The sequence below is a fragment of the Enhydra lutris genome, unplaced genomic scaffold (assembly GCF_002288905.1).
Source record: "Enhydra lutris kenyoni isolate GAN:26980312 unplaced genomic scaffold, ASM228890v2 scaffoldscaffold86, whole genome shotgun sequence".
NCBI lineage: Eukaryota > Metazoa > Chordata > Mammalia > Carnivora > Mustelidae > Enhydra > Enhydra lutris.
Window position 1 is genome coordinate 1,213,213 of NW_019154170.1, and position 15,826 is coordinate 1,229,038.

A 15,826-nucleotide genomic window follows, 5' to 3' on the forward strand; every position below is an offset into this window, starting at 1 on the left:
ATCCAGACATACTCGGGAGGGAGAAGACGCTCTGGAAGGAGAGAATGGGGATGGCTGCACGGCATTGGAACGTGCTTCATGCCATTGAACTCTACAACCCAAAATGGCAATAAGGGGGCGCCTGGGTGGCTCAGTGGGTTAAAGCCTCTGCCTTTGGCTCAGGTCGTGATCTCAGGATCCTGGGATCGAGCCCTGCATCGGGCTCTCTGCTCAGCAGGGAGCCTGCTTCCCCCTCTCTCTCTGCCTGCGTCTCTGCCTGCTTGTGATCTCTGTCTGTTAAATAAATAAATAAAATCTTTTAAAAAATGGCAATAAGGGAACTTTATACTGTGTGTATTTTATCATAATTAAAAGAAAGTAAAAAAAAAAAAAAGAAAGAGTGAATGATGCTCACAGCACACTCTAGCCTTTTATCAACTCAATTTTTCTATCTAGTGGTCTCCCCAGGGGACACCAGAATCACCAGGAGAGCTTGCGAGAACATGGATGGCTGGGCCCCTACCCAGTTCCTCTTGAGTTTCTCATTCACACGTCTGGGCTGGGGCTCAGTCATCTCTGACAGGTTCCCAGGTGATACTGCCGCCGATGGTCCAGGAACCCTACTTTGAGAACCATGGCTCTGTGCTTTCCAATATGGTAGCCCCTGGTCATACTGGGTTATCGAGGCCCTTGAGACGTGGCCTGTCCAAATCATGGTGCGCTGGGAGTGTTAAAATGCATACCAGCTTTCAAAGACCACCACAGCATGGGGCAAGAGAATATGGTTCATTCCTCCATAATTCATTCATTCATTTGTAATTTTTATATGATGTAATTTTTATATGATATCCGAAATGATATTTTGGGTATATTGGGTATAAGAAAACATTTTTTAATGTCACCTAGTCACCTTTTTACTTTTTTTTAAAGTTTATTTAAGTTATCTCTACCCGCCCCCGCAAGGTGGGGCTCAAACTCACGACCCCAAGATGAAGAATTACCTGCTTTTTATGTTTTTAACTGTGCTTATTAGAAAATTTAAAATTACATGCTGGGACACCTGGGTGGCTCAGTTGGTTGAGTGTCTGCCTTTGGCTCAGGTCATGATTCCCAGGTGCTGGGATCAAGTCCCACATCGGGCTCCCTGCTCAGCAGGAAGTCTGCCTTTTCCCTGCCTGCTGCTCCCCCTGCTTGTGCTCTCTCTCTCTTTCTGATAAATAAATAAAATCTTCAAAAAAGAAAATATAAAATTACACATGTAATGGGAATAGGGATCGACTGCAACTTGGTACGAGGGCTCTTTTGGGTGTGATGCAAATGGTCCCAGTTGGGTAGTGGTCATGGTTGCACAGCTCTATACATTTCAAAAAAAAAATGACTTCTGAAGTTGGACGTGTTTCATGGCACGCAAGTTGTACCCGAAGAAGGTGGTTTTCAAGTCGTGATGTGCATAGCTTGGATTCTACGTGGATGTGAAATGTAACAGACCGCGCGCTCTAGACCGCAGAATCTCAAACTCAGATGTGCCCGTGGGTCTGGAGGCGGCGCTGGGGACGCTCGTTACAGGGCAGACCCTGATGTCCCAGGTCCGGGGCCAAGTGCATTTGTACCCAGCTAAGAGGACGCTCCTGTTCTTGGCCCAGGAGTCAGATTTCAGCCTTTTACTGGCCGCGGTCTTATGCCTTTCATGCGATGCCATATTACTATCTGCCCTTTTCCCTGGTTCCATGCCTGCTCCCCACTTGACTCTCCACTCAATGAGGGCCCCTGTGTTCTCTGACCTGTTCAGTCTCCATCCCCACCAGTCCCAGGAAATGGTGCCCAGCACACGGCAGAGCTTGAATTACATTTGGAGGTTAAAAAGGCAAAAAATGGAACCCGGTGTGCAGCTGTGGTCAGGGAGATGGTCCATATGTGTCAATACAGGAAGAAGGCCGGGTGCGGTGTGTTCTCATGGTGCACCAGGGGACACTGTCTACACCCCGCATCAGCTGGGCTTGCATAGGGGAGGCCTGGACGGGCCATAAGGAACTGCCCCTAGGGTTCTCCTTACTTCTTCCTGTGGACCTCGGGCTGCTGTTGAATCAGAACCAGTCACTAGAAACACTGTCCCTGCAGACAGCCACCCCCACAAAGCATGATGGTAGCTCCTGGGAAGATGAAGAGGGTCCTGGCCTCCCCACCCTGCTCTGCCCCGCTGCCCCAGCTTTGTGCCCAGAGGCCACTCACTGCTCACTGGTCTGCATCAGCTCTATGAGGTCAGAGAAGAGAACATCCCGGTTCCGCTCACAGAAACCGTTAACATCATAGGAGACCTGGAGGGAGAGAGTGTTGGGGGGAATGAGGGGCTGAAGCCTGGGGTGCTGCTTACATCCCAGGTGGCCAGGGGTCCCGTGAGGGCTTGCCCTGAGCTGACCCAATGGGGGTGGTACCTATGGTTCCTAATAAGGGGCAGGGGGCTTAGGGGCGCCTGGGTGGCTCAGTGGGTTAAGCCTCTGTCTTTGGCTCAGGTCATGATCTCAGGATCCTGGGATCTAGCCTCGCATCCGGCTCTCTGCTCAGCAGGGAGCCTGCTTCCCCACCCCCATGCCTGCCTTTCTGCCTACTTGTGATCTGTCAAATAAATAAATAAAATCTTTAAAAAAAGGGGGGTCAGGGAGCTACTGCATTGGCTTGGGGTCCATGGAGGTCTGATGTTCAAGTGCAGGTTGGAGGGCTGGGGCTGCAGCCTGGACACGGGGTCCTTGCGGGGTCTGCTGTTTAATCTGAGCTCAGAAGGTCAGATGGAGTATGTTGTGGTCAGTCGAGGGGGTGGGGTTGGTGTCAGGAGGGTTCCAGCACTGGCTGGGATCCACGAGGGTCTTCCATCAGGCTTGTGGGCTGGGTCTGCATCGAAGGTGGGGGCTCTCCGTAGTCCTGCGAGCTGCTATTCCTTGGCTGAAGGAACACAGGAGCTCTAGCCCAGTTTGGGGGCTGGGAGATCCCTGGGGACGTCTGCTGCCACTTGAGGTCAGTGGGAGAGTCTACAGTCCTGTCAGTGGAGGAGGAGGACGGTGGCCAGGGTCAGAGGCCAGCGGATTTCTACAGTCTTTGGTGGGAGTCTGCAGGGGGCTCCGGCCCATTTTGGAGGGCGGTGGCTCACAGCTTGGGCCTGGGGTCTTTGAGTTTGGGTTAGAAGGCTGTGTCCTGAGTCAGGGGGTGTGGGGTTTGCAGCTCAGATGGGGATGTGGGGGTCTGTTGCCCAATGTGGGGTCAATGGGAGGGAGTTTCTGTCCTATTAGGTGGAGCTGTCCTGTTATTAGGGAGAGCTGTGACCTCGGTGGGGGCGGCAGTGGGGGTTTCCGCAGCCCCAGCTGAAGGACCATGGTTTGGGGGGGCAGGCCAGCTCCTGGGGGTCGGTGGGAGGGCTGGGGCAAGGGCTCGTGGAGTCCTGCGGCTCTGGCTGCAGGAGGTTGGGAGGCCGCGCCCAGGTGGGACGCGCGGAGGGCGGGGCACGGGCGCACCTTGCCGGCGTAGTGGTGGATGACGAAGCCCGAGCTCCAGCTGTTGAAGTGCTCGTGGGTGCCCACGGCCGCCTGCAGCTTCTGCAGCAGGGTCTGGTCGGCGCCGCCGCCGGTGGCATGCATGGTGGCGCACACGTCGTCCAGGACGCTCATGATGCCCGGGGGGCTCTGCGGGCGGGGGAGAGGGGCCGCGGCTCAGCCTTGCCGGCCCCTCCCCTGTCCGCGAACTGGGAGGGTGTGGAGGCCGCGGGGCCAGCGAGGGGCGAGATCCAAATACAAGAGCAAAAGTGGGGGTGCTGACGGTATGGGGGGCTGTGGTGGAAGCCTGCTGGGGGGCGGACCGGGGTGAGGAGCCCCTGGAGGACCCATGCTCCTTTCGGGTCCCCAGACGGGGCCGACCTGGTGGGGGACCTCCCAGGACTGACACCTCTGTCCTTGAGCAGGCTGAGCTGGGGAAGGTTCGCTGAGCGGACAACACAAGAGAGGGTGGATGAGGTGGCCGGCGGGGTGTTTCTGTGTGCTCCCGGCGCGGAGCGGGATGGGGAAGGGGCGCTAACCCACCCCCTCCTCTCCCAGGCCCAGCTCCAGACCCAGCAGAACGCGCGTGGAGCCGGGCAGGTCCTCACCAGCTTGTTTTCAATGAGGTCGCAGACCACTTTGTTGTTGAAGTACTGGATGGGGGTCCAGCGGATGCCCTCTTGGACATACTCCTCCTGGGGGCGGCAAAGCGGCCGGGGTGGGGGTGGGGGTCTGGGCAAGGACGCAAGGGTTTCTAGAATGCATGCTTCACAAGGGTGGGTGAGGGAGGTGTGATGGGTGTCTCCCCATATCTCCCCATCTCATCGCCCTCATCATCAGTGGGGCAGACTGGAACAGCCGCCCGCCCTGCCCTTGACCACAGACAGGAAGGAGCCAGTGCATAAATATCCTGGCTCCGTTGCTTCTGAGGTGGCCTAACCCTGAGTTCCCTGCTAGAGTGTCCCCCAGGGCTCAGCGGAAATTGGCCCCAATTGCCTGCAGCATAGCCTGCTCATCAATACACCCTATTCTAGCCTTTAAAAAAAAAATATATATATATATATTTTTTTATTTTTAAAGATTCATTTATTGGGATGCCTGGATAGCTCAGTTGGTTAAGCGTCTGCCTTTGGCTCAGGTCATGGTCCCAGGGTCCTGGATGAGTCCTGGCATTGGGCTCCTTGCTCAGTGGGGAGCCTGCTTCCCCCTCTGTCTACTGCAGAGGGAAAGGCGGAGGGAGAGACAGAGAAAATCCCAAGCAAGATGCCCGATGTGGAGCTCGATCCTAGGATGCTGAGATCCTGACCCGAGCTGAGATCAGGAGTTGGATGCTTAACTGTCTGAGCCACCCAGGTGCTCACCTCCCTATTTTTTTTTTTTTTAATGTGTCTCCCACTTCCTCACTCTTCCCCTGATATTTGTACTGAACCCTTGCCTCAGGCTCTGTTTTTGCGGAATGGGTTGGATGAAAACAGCAGGAATTTTCATTCCTCTCTTGCATGGCAGTCTCCCCAGCACTGCGAACAGTGCCTGGCAAACAGCAGGTGCTCAATAAAAAATCATTGGCGGAATGACCAAGGAGGCTGTGCCCCAGCCCTTGTCAAAGCTTTAGCAGCAGGGAACTGCTTTCATAGGAAATTTCCTGGTGGGGCCTGGACAGGTCAGCAGAGAGAGGTGAGAATGGGAGCCTGGGTGGGGGTTTCCCTTGGGACTCAGCAGACTGGTCCTGCCCCCACCTCCAGTGTCCCTGGGCTCCCCCTGCCCACCTGCTCAGCTTTCAGGGTGAGTTCGATAAAGATTTGCTGCAGCTTCTCGTTGACAAAGTTGATGCAGAACTGCTCAAAGCCGTTTTTCTGTCAAGGGAGGCCAAGGGTGTCGCCATCAGTGGGCTGATGTTGGAGGCTCCTGGGGTCACGGGGCCACCCCAGGAGGCTCAGGGAGGCACCTGTTGCAGGCTGGGGAGCAGAGGCCGTACCTGGAAGATCTCAAAGCCATAGATGTCGAGCACACCGATACTGTACTCCTCCTGGGGCTTCTGCATAGCACGGTTGATGGCCTGCAGTGTGGACGGGGACGGTGGGTGAGCGCCAGCGTGTCCCCCTCTGTGTGTGCTCTTAACCACATTCCCAGGCTGTGTCCTCTGATGCCAGCTCCTTCCTGCCTTCTCCAGCTCTCTGCCCCCCCCCGCCCCCAGTCACCCGTATGAGAATCCCAGGTGTTAGAACATCTGGGTTCCTACCTCGGGAGCTCGCTTGGCCTCTTAACTGTTCTGCACCTCTATATTCCCATCTTTAAATGGGGGTAATGATGGCGACTACTCTGTAGGGCTTTATAAAGCTTTAAACTGACGCATGTAGAAACATTTAGAACAGTAGTTGGTGAAGGCCAAGTGTTCTGTAATGTTGGCTCCTACAATATTGCCATTGTGCTTGACCTTGACACGTCCCATGCCTGCCTTCCCCACCTGGCTGGTCCAAGCCCAGGGCACTCTGGGGCAGGGCCTCTCCCACTCTCTGGCCCTGGCCCCGGCCCCTCTCACCTCCACAAGAAAGTCAAAGAGACGGGCATAGAGCCCCTTGGCCAGGGCGTCGCGGGTGTAGGCTGCCTGCTCCACGTTGAGGGTCACGTCAATGGACTCGCTGCGTCCACCCCAGCGGCTGTCCATCTTACGGCTGGTGAGCTTCTCCTGCAGCCGCCCGCTGTCGATGCCCAGCAGGTAGGCGGGAAAGGCCAGCACTGCCAGGGTTGGGGAGAAAGAGGGCGGCCGGTTAGGCTCTGGGGCCCCCTGTGGTGCTTCCATCCCTCCCCTTTGTGCCCAGTGACGGAGATACTGTCCTCGTGGGTGCTTACCCTCCTGGGGCCCCACTAGGAGGAAGCAGTTTGGACACACCCGTCCACCCCGCCGTCCCCAGCACCCACACTCACGGTCCACACTCTCTACCCGGGCGTAATTCCCATCTTCACAGAAGCTGATGTTTCCCAAGTGCAAGATTCCCGCCACCAGCTGCAGGACCAGCTGCTGGACGTTGGGCGGGATCCCGATGACCTGCATGGCATTCTGCAGGCACAACAGGGGCAGAACCTGTACCACGGATCGCCACCTCCATCCTGCCCTCCTGAGTTAGGTTCTGGGACTGCAGCACGGACGCAGGGAGTCAGGACACCTGGAGCCCTGTCTTGCCTATTTCACCCACTTGCTGTGTGACCCGAGGCAAGTTCCCGCCCCTCTCTGGGCCTTGGCTTTCTAGAGTAGGGATCACGGCTCACCAAAGTCTCATTGAAGTCGCTCCGGTCATCGGTGCCATCCACCTTGTAGGTGTCCGATTGGAGGTAGTAATAGTAGTCGGGGGTCATGAGCCCCAGGTTTTGTCGCTGCTCCTGGGAGGCTCCTTCCAGCAGCTGCAGGCCGAGCAATGCTCATGCATCTGGTGTTGGACTGGCGTCGCCCTTGTGATCCCCAAGTCCTCACTGTCCTAGCCTCCTGGACCCTGACCCTCCCACCGTCTCCCCTTGGCTCTCCCTCGGCCCCAGCCTCACGGCCCCTTTCCTTGCACCTGATAGTAGATATGGAAGTTCCTCTCGTTTTCGTTCTGCATGACCACACGGGATTTCTCTAGCAGGAAGTTGGAGATCTTGCCCCCGTCCGGCTCCCCGCCACGACTGAACTGGATCTCAAAGTACTTGCCCTGAAACCGAGAGAGCCAGGTGAGGTGCCCAGGGTCCCCGGGGGTGCAGTGGGGGGGATTGAGGATGGGTCTTAGGAGCCCGGCCTCTTTCCCTGTCTTGCCCACATGACCCCAACTCTTCTTTATTAACCACTTTCCTGGTCCTTTGACCACAACACAGAGACCTCCGTGTCTCTGCAGGCTGCTGCTAGTTTTAGTGATCCTGGATGTCTCTCACAGGTTGTCCCTAAGCCCAGAGCGAGAGCCCCACAAGTCCCTTCTTTGGTCTCTGACAATATCTGGGTTCTACTCTGGCTAGAGGTGGGAGGGCAGAGAAGCCCCCTTACTTGTTCCTTTTTGCCACTGTAATGCAATGACAATACACATTACATCATCCCACTACACAGACACCTGTAATACAAGACCTACACTCAGTCTCTGGTATAATAAAATAGTATAAAACATTATGTTTTGGAGGTTCATCCACGTTTTTGTGTGTATATCAGTAGTTTGAAAACTACTGTGTGAATCCATTTATATAAAGTTCTAGAACAGCTGAAACTAATCTATGGTGGAAAAAAAGAGAAAAGATCCAGAGGAGTGCTTGCTTCTGGGGTGAGGTGGGATTAGAGATTGACTTAAAAGGGAGGGAACTTTCTGGAGAGAGGGTGATGTTCTGTGTATTGCTAGGGCTTTGGTAGCACAAATGCATTTTCCCAAACTCAGTGAATGGTTCACTTGAGATTTACGTGTTTTGCTATATGCAAATTTTACTTTAAAATAAATGAAAGATCAATGAAAATTTATATTGGATTTTAATTAAGGATCCACATGCTGAGGTGATGGTGAGGTGGAAAGTAAGGTGTCTGCAATTTACTCTCTAGTGCATCAGAAAAAAGATGGGTAGGGGTGCCTGCTGGCTCAGTTGGTGGAACATGTGACTCTTAAATCTCAGGGTTGTGAGTTCAAGCCCCACAGTGGGTGTGGAGCTTACTTAAAAAAAATGAACAGATGGAGATATGATAAAGCAAATAGAGCAAAATTTTAATGATAGACTCTCAGAGATGGGCAGCAGGTGTTCACTATACCATTCTCCCAATTTTTTTGTGTTTTAATTAATTTTTTTAAAGTAGGCTCCCCATCCAGTATGAAGCCCAAGAAAGGGCCCAGACTCATGAATCTGAAATCAAGAGTCAGTTGCCCAACTGACTGAGCCTTCCAGGTGCCCCATTACATTTTTAAGAATAACATTTTGAGGAAAATTCTTAAAATATAATTACATGATCAATATGTTAGAAATAAAAATATAATTAATAATATTTAGGGGAATAAAACATCTTATTGGTGTATGGAATTTATTAAATCATTTCATATGTAGGTACCATACTGGAATTACTGAGGTCTGCGAGATGGGTATTAACATCATCCCTATTTTATGGATAAGAAAACAGGAGCCTCAGGAGGTTCAAGCTGCTGAAACTTTTTTTTTTGGTCCAAGCTACAAATCTAAATAGTGACAGAATCAGACTGTAAATCCAGATCTGGTGACCTATTCTGTCTTCCATTAGGCTCAGCACTAACACCTGACACAAAGAAGGAGCCCAAGAACAATTTGTTGAAGAAAATAAATGAGAGAATAAATTGGGTACTGAACTGTGAACAGGAACGGATGTAGCATGGTTCCTGCCAGGAAAATATTTAAGAATGTTACACAGATAAGTCAAGGCTTCTACAGATCAACTGATGGGGGAATCTTTTTCAGAAGGACCATAAGCAGGAAGTGAGTCTCCCATGAGCAGGAAGTGAGTCTCCCACGAAGGAGCAGGGAGTTCCTATGCTATTGGGAACACAGGTGTTTGTGTGTTTGTGTGTTTGTGTGTGTGGGGCTGCAGACTCACAAAGCGGCTGGAATTGTTGTTGCGCACAGTCTTGGCGTTGCCGAAGGCCTCCAGCAGTGGGTTTGATTGCAGGATGATATCCTTCACATGCTGGGGGGCAGAGGCAGGTGGAGGTGGGAAGAGGTCAGGGCGAGGTAGGTGGTTGTGGGGGTTAATTACTATGCTGCTGGGGAGACCCAGCCCATCCTTCTGTTCTCCCCTCACCTGGACCTTCTCGCCCCCGCCAGACACCTTGGAGATGTAGCCCATGATGTATTTGGCTGCCACGGTCTTCCCAGCTCCACTCTCTCCACTGGGGGTGAATGAAGGAAAGAATGATCAGCAGCCAGCAGGGAGGGAGGGTTGGGGGGAGGGTCAGCGCCCTTTCTAGTGCCTGATCATTCATACATTCATTCATTCATTCATCCTTCCTTCCTTCTTTTCTTCATTCACTACCATACCAGGTTCTAGGGAAACAATAGTGAACAAGACAGACAAAGATCCCTGCCATCTCCGAGTGGACTTTTGGAATGGACAGATGGACGATAATAGAATGGATGAATAAATATATCATGGGTCAGGGGTTGACAAGGAAAATAAAGCAGGGCCAGGGGCAGAGAGGGACAGTAAGGCACTGTTTGGGTCAGAAACTCTGAGCAAAGCTCCCTAGGCTGGTGAGGCTGTTGCGGGGCCTGGGCAGGGGGTGTGGGGCCCTATCCATACCTGATGATAACACACTGGTTCTCACAGTCGATGAGCATGTTGCGATACATGTTGTCCGTGAGGGCATAGATGTGTGGAGGATTCTCGTACTGAGCCTGGTGGGGAAGGTCAGCTCTTAGCACAGGGCTGGAGGCTGGGGGTCCTGGGGCCATGCCTCCCACCTCGCCCCGGTCTTACTGCGCCCTGGTAGAGGTCGATCTCGCGGTCAGTGAAGTAAGGCATCTGCTTGAAGGGGTTTACGGAGATGAGCACGGAGCCAATGTAGGTCTGGGGTGCCGTTAAGGGCTGTGCGGTGTTCTGGCTGGCTTTGTTCCTCATGGGCCCCTGTCTCCTAAATCCTAATCCCCCGGGACCTCCAGGGCCCCATTGCTCAGAGCAAGAGATGGAGATGCTCAGATGTGCTGGGGAAAACACAGGGCTGGGTCCAGAAAGGAGAGATGGTATGTACTGTGGCTGAGCTACCCAGGACAGAGGGAGCAGGGAGGACCCCAGCCACCCCAGAGCAGAGCCCTGCTGTCCCTCCATCTATCCCCTCCTCCCAGCTGGTGTTCTCACTGCCCATCCCTCCCTCTGCTCATTTGTTCAGGCCTCTGTCTCTCCCTTCCGCGCTGCAGTCCCTCCCCCGCCCTTCCCTGCGTTCATCCACGTGCTGTCCCTCCCTCTACTGGTCGGTCATACTCCCGTCCCTGTCTCCATCATTCTGCCCACGGCCCGGGGTACAAAGATGTAGTCATCCATGAAGCGTTTGCGCAGGTTGCCCACGATGGCATCCTCAGTGATCTGGGGCAGCAACACCATGTCATCCACGCCACTCTGCTTCACGTTGTGGCTCTGCCAGTGGAAGCGCTCCTTGCTGCCCTGGGATGGGGGTGGCCAGGTGGGAGTAAGCCACTTTGGGGGGGTGGGGCTGGGCTGATGCCTCAGCCCCCCCAGCCTGGCTCACCTCCCTGCCTTCCGATTCTGCCTCCCCTCAGCCACCTGCCAGCCTCCTTCTCCGATATGGGGGTACCAGGAGAGGTAGGCGCGCTGGAGTCTGGGCTCCCTGCCCCAGAGGAGGGGGCTCTGTCCTCCCAACCCTCCACCTAGTGTCCCACTGTCATGCAGGAGACCGTGATGCTAGGCCCAGGGGGAGAGAGTGTGCCTGGGGCTCTGGTGGCTGTGGGAGGGGAGAAGGGGTCGGGGGGAGGCTAGTTTGGGGGTGGACTCACCCTTCTTCTCACTTCTCCTTCGGGCTCTGTGCCCCCCACTTCTCCAGCCCCCTCTCCCTGCCCAGGCTCCTGCTGCGTCCCTGATTTCTCTATGGCATTTGACCTGCCACCCACCTTTCCACCTCTTGGTGGCCTCCTTCCTCCTCCTTTCTTCCTCCCTCATGGTCATGCATCCTAGCCTGTCCTGGCTGTGACCTCTGTTCTCTGTGCTGTTACTCCGCTCCTCTGCCCCCGCCACTTTCCCTTCTCATTTTCTCCCTCAGTTTTTTTTTTTTTTTCTTTTAAATTGGGTTAGACTTTCCTTAGGCCCCTGGGAGAAGACTCAGACACAGGCTCCTCCCCCAAAACACCCCTCCTCCAGGAAGCCTGCCTGGAATGTTTTCTCTTTTCAGCCTTACTTTTCAGCTCATCCAGTGCCTCGGACACTTAAACAGACTGGCTGCCTCAAGTGCTCTCAGTTCGGTGTACTCCTGCCATGGAGGAATCTGAGGCCCCGAGCCTGCCTGGCAGGCGTGCTCGTGCCTACATACAATGTGCCTCCTCCAGGAAGCCCGTCATTCTCAGACCTGGAGCTCTTGGAGGGCAGGGACTGGGACTGAGTCCTTTCTCAGCTCTAGAAGGGATGACCTGATGGATGGATGAAGAACAGGGGCAAAGAAAGAAACCCAGCTTCGGGGGACACACCCAGAGCAAAGGATGCTGGGAATCAGAGGCAAGTCCTGAGAGCTGACCAGAGTCTGCCACGCAGATTCCAGGGATGGTGAGCTGGGCAGAGAGGATGCAGGCAGGCATGGGGCAGGAGGGGCAGCGTGGGACAGAGTCAGGAGGCGAGGCCAGTCTTTCCTGGGGTCCCTGGGCAATTCCAGAGCGGGGTTCATTGAGGAATGCCTGCAGACATTAAATGAGGCCAGTTTTTGGTGGGGCATAGCTCTGGCTTCCAATCTAGGTGGCGTGATCCAACACAGCTCTGAGCCTCAGTGGTCTCATCTGTACAATGGGAGAAGTGGCCTCCCTTTCCGGGGTTAATGGGAAGGAGTAAACTGCTCTGGGGCGCAAACTTCAAAACGGAGTGAGAGTCCTGCGGCCCTCTCCAGCCCAGGGAGTTGTGAGGATGGGCCCCGGGCGGAGCGGCCTGGGACAGAATTAGCATTCACTGAGTGCCTACGACGTGCTCAGAGCCGGGGGGCCAGGGGTGAAGGTCGTATCACCAGCAGTCCTTACAGCAGCTCAGGGACATCTAGGGACAGAAGCGGAGGCCCCAGAAGGGCTTGACACTTGACTACGGACCCAGCTTGGTTGTCTCTGAGGGTGTGGGATTTGTGTCTGACAGCCAAGGCCAGGCTCTTCCGTCCACACCCGCAAGTGGCTGGGACCCACGGGGTGTTTGGGCTGGGACTCGAAAGCCAAGAAGGGCTTCGGTCGAGAGCTGGGAGAAGAGGCGCGCCAGGCAGTATGGAGGTACAGAAGCAGGAGCCGAGAGCAGATGGGGAGGAGGAGCGTGTGGGGGGGGTAGGGCTCAGCCCCCCTCAAAGTGCTTCCAGCCTGAGCTGTCACAGGCAGTTTTTTCATGTGGCAAATCTGGTCTCGTCGCTCTGGGGATGAGAAGCTGTCTGTGGCTTCCTGTCACGTTCCCACCCATCCATTCCACCAAAGATTTTTCCCGTGTGCTGCTAACTTCGGCCCCCAGGGAGACACTCTCTCAGTCCCTGCCCCAGGCACCCCCGTGCTTTGCCGGTGCTCAGGTCTCAGCTCGGAACACCCTGCCTGCCTGGTCCCTGCCAGTCCGGCCTTCGCACTTGGCTCAGGTGACACTTCCTGTAGGAAGTCCTCCCCTCCCCGGGCCAGATGGAGGTTTCCTCTGGACCCCCGCAGCCCCCGGGGCCCTGCACCGCAGCCCTGTCCGCGTGCTGGGCACCCTGCTCGTTGGCTGCGTCTTTGGTGTGCAAGGTCCCGAGAGCAGGGGGTCAGGCAGGGCCCGGCTGCACATTTGAATGACCAAGTGGGAAAGTGGGATGGCCCGTGAATGGATGGAGGGGAGGTCAACCTGGGCCAGGTCCCTAAGGGCCTTGAATGTCGAGCAAAGGAACTCAGGCTTGACGGTCAGCAGGTTGGGGAATTCTCAGCGGGGCTCCTGGGGACACTCTAAGAATTGTGGCAGCGTTTTCGGTTGTCTGGGGACGGGGAGTGGCTGGCATTTCAAGTGGGCTTCAGGTGCCAGATTGGTCCATAAATTATCACCCCGACTGCAAACCCCACTCCACCCCACCAGCTGCTTATGCAAAAGCATATGTGACAAAACTGTTTATAATTGCTGGAACCTAAGATCAAATTCTATTTTAGGTCTATACAGAAAAACAGTGTGTTTTGCACGGCTGACACCTACTCCATGTCCCAGACTACCCAAGAGAGCTTTTAGTGTTACTAAGATTGTACTGAGACTCGTTCGGCATTTTGGAAGCTCGCGCTGCTCATGGTAGTAGCGTGGCTGATGCCTCTGTCACTTGGCATCAGCCCCCTGAGATGCTCCCGTGTCCCGGCGTGAGCACCTGGGCGCTCCGGTGGGCGTTCGTGGGCCACTGGCCTGAGCACTTTCATCTTTATGTGCCTATTTTCTTCCAAGTGACTTTCTCCTCCGCATTACAGGAGATCGCGTTATTTTTGAAACAATGGGAGTTGGTGTGTTTCACCGTCTGTGAATTTCAGTTTGGGGGTTCCAGGGGGCCTGCCAAGGGGTCTGTTACAAGAAGGGGGTGCTGGGTGGGATGCACCAAGAACCCCAGGGTGCAGTGGGAAGGGCACTGGGGAGGGCAAAGCTGTGAGAGTAGCACGGGGCAGGGGTTGGAGAGGATGTCCAAGATAGAGGCTGAGCAGGGCGTCAGCTGGGAGGTTGGAGGCAGCCAGAAGCCGTGAGACCCGGAGATCACAGGGGCCAGTTGGGAGAAGCAGGGAGCCATCGACTGGATCCCCGAGCTACTGAAGGTGTCCAGCTCCCCGGAGGCTCAGAGGGACCCCTGGAGAGAGCCCTGGCGACCTCATCCAGAAGTCAGTTTGGGAGGTTAGGAGGTGTAGACAGGGAGGGAGGATGGCTTTCAGATGGTCTAGCTGACAAGGGGAAGAGGGAAAGATGCTGTGGGGAGAGGAGGGTTCAGGGAGCAGGTTTCCTGTTCTTAAGATGGGGAGACCAGAGCGTGTTGGTGAGAAGAGTGATACCCTTCATGGACTGGGTCATTCAGGGGCTGCAGGCGGGGTCTGCTCTTTCTCTGAGTCAACAGCGGGTGGGGAAGTGGGGGCTGCTGATGGGCGGGGACAGGAAGTGGATCCTCTCTTTGAAGACCTCTGAGGCGTGGGGCTTCCCGTGGTAACTATGGTAACCAACACCCATCATAACAATAGGTAACAGCCCACTGGCAGGGACTGTGTGCCACACTGCGGTCTCCGTTCTGCGACTGATCTCATTTATCATGATGAGATCAGTACTGTGACTAGGTCCACTTTGTGGAAGAGAACACTACAGCACAGAGAGGTTCTTTGTCCTCTCCAAGGTCGCACAGCAGGAAGGGAGGACCTGGGAGAGGATGGTAGAGACTGTCGCCCTTAGCCCTGTCCAGGTCAGAGGGGGCTGGGGTTGGTGCTTCAGATCAGATGAAGGTGGGGCAGAGACAAGATTGGTCTGTCTAGAGTTTCCCCTGTGGGTCAGCCCAGTCTCTACGCTCCTGGGCCCGTCAAGCTGGGCCGAAGCTCAAGGCCACTTCCTTTCTCTGAGGTCAGAGGTCCCAAAGCTGGCTGCGTCTGGCTGGTTCTCTTGGCCCCAAGGACTTGGTTCCTCTTCTTGTCCCTTTCTTCTTCCCCCAGCCAGCTGAGTGGCCCTCTGCCCCTTGCTGCCCCCACCATTCTGTCTCTCTGTGTCCTGCCAGCGGGGGACCTGGAACCTCCAGATCCAGTCCTAGTCCCTTGTGAGGACAAAAACCATGCTTTGTTTGTGGTAGAGAGAGAGAGGGTGTTGCTCAAGGGAGTACAGAGTATGGAAGGACAGTCAAGAATTTTGGCATGGGACCAGCTGGGTGTGAGGCTCGGCTTGACAGTTGACTGACTCTGTGATCTTGGGGAGGCCGCCTCACTTCTCTAAGCCTCTTTTTTCCCATCTGTAAAATGGATTCCATAATAAACCTCCTCCACTCGTTCTCTGAGAGGAATCAGGGAGCCCGTGTGGAGAGGAGGTGAACTGGAAGCCTCAGGAAATGGCAGCTGGTGGCCCCAAGAGCATTTAGTGGAGGTGATCGGTGACAGAAGATATAGGAGCTGGCGGATGGATGGTTGTTGAGGGAGTGAAGGACTGAATGAGGTACCACGGGGATGAGACTGCCGTCTCCTGTCCTGTATCACAAGTACCCATCTCCCTGTGACTCCCAAGTCTCCTAGATCAAGTTGAAGCTGAATTTCTGAGTCCCTTTCTTAGGGGTGGGGGTGCAATGAAGATGTTGTGGTCACAGTTGACCACAAGCCAAGTATGACTCAACCTGATGGGGTTCTTGTGAAAGAGAGTCAGGGCTAGAGTGGGAGGTGGGAGGTAGCTTCTAACTTTGGATCTTCAGAGAGACCCCCCCGCCCCCAGTCTAAGGCAGAAGGCAGGGGGAGGGGAGCTTCCTGTTTCTTTGGGGGTGGAGATTCCAGATCCAAATGAGGCTGGAGGGATGGGCAGCCTGGGGCATGTGGGGGTCAGCACCCCCAAGCCCCCATGGCCCCTCATCTTGTAGGGAGGATCGGGCGGTTGCAGGTCAAGGTGACTGATGAAAGCGCGACCTTAGGAGTCACTGAGTTGACATCCTCCGCCACTTTGGGGCTTGACAGCAGCT

At 54.9% G+C, this 15,826-nt stretch overlaps 1 protein-coding gene across 1 annotated transcript in view; it reads right to left on the bottom strand.

Moving 5' to 3' along the window:
• LOC111161642 (myosin IF) overlaps positions 1 to 15,826 on the bottom strand; it is a 33,073-nt gene that overhangs the window by 14,133 nt on the left and 3,114 nt on the right. The window contains exons 3-17 of the mRNA XM_022525405.1: positions 12,330 to 12,399; positions 10,486 to 10,656; positions 9,943 to 10,032; positions 9,766 to 9,860; positions 9,268 to 9,355; positions 9,064 to 9,153; positions 7,055 to 7,186; positions 6,768 to 6,899; positions 6,426 to 6,558; positions 6,040 to 6,236; positions 5,476 to 5,556; positions 5,267 to 5,353; positions 4,109 to 4,195; positions 3,483 to 3,650; positions 2,209 to 2,294 (exon numbers count right to left, since the gene is read on the bottom strand). Of these exons, the coding sequence (XP_022381113.1) occupies positions 2,209 to 2,294; positions 3,483 to 3,650; positions 4,109 to 4,195; positions 5,267 to 5,353; positions 5,476 to 5,556; positions 6,040 to 6,236; positions 6,426 to 6,558; positions 6,768 to 6,899; positions 7,055 to 7,186; positions 9,064 to 9,153; positions 9,268 to 9,355; positions 9,766 to 9,860; positions 9,943 to 10,032; positions 10,486 to 10,656; positions 12,330 to 12,399 (1,707 nt within the window). The remainder of the gene's footprint in view (positions 1 to 2,208; positions 2,295 to 3,482; positions 3,651 to 4,108; positions 4,196 to 5,266; positions 5,354 to 5,475; positions 5,557 to 6,039; positions 6,237 to 6,425; positions 6,559 to 6,767; positions 6,900 to 7,054; positions 7,187 to 9,063; positions 9,154 to 9,267; positions 9,356 to 9,765; positions 9,861 to 9,942; positions 10,033 to 10,485; positions 10,657 to 12,329; positions 12,400 to 15,826) is intronic.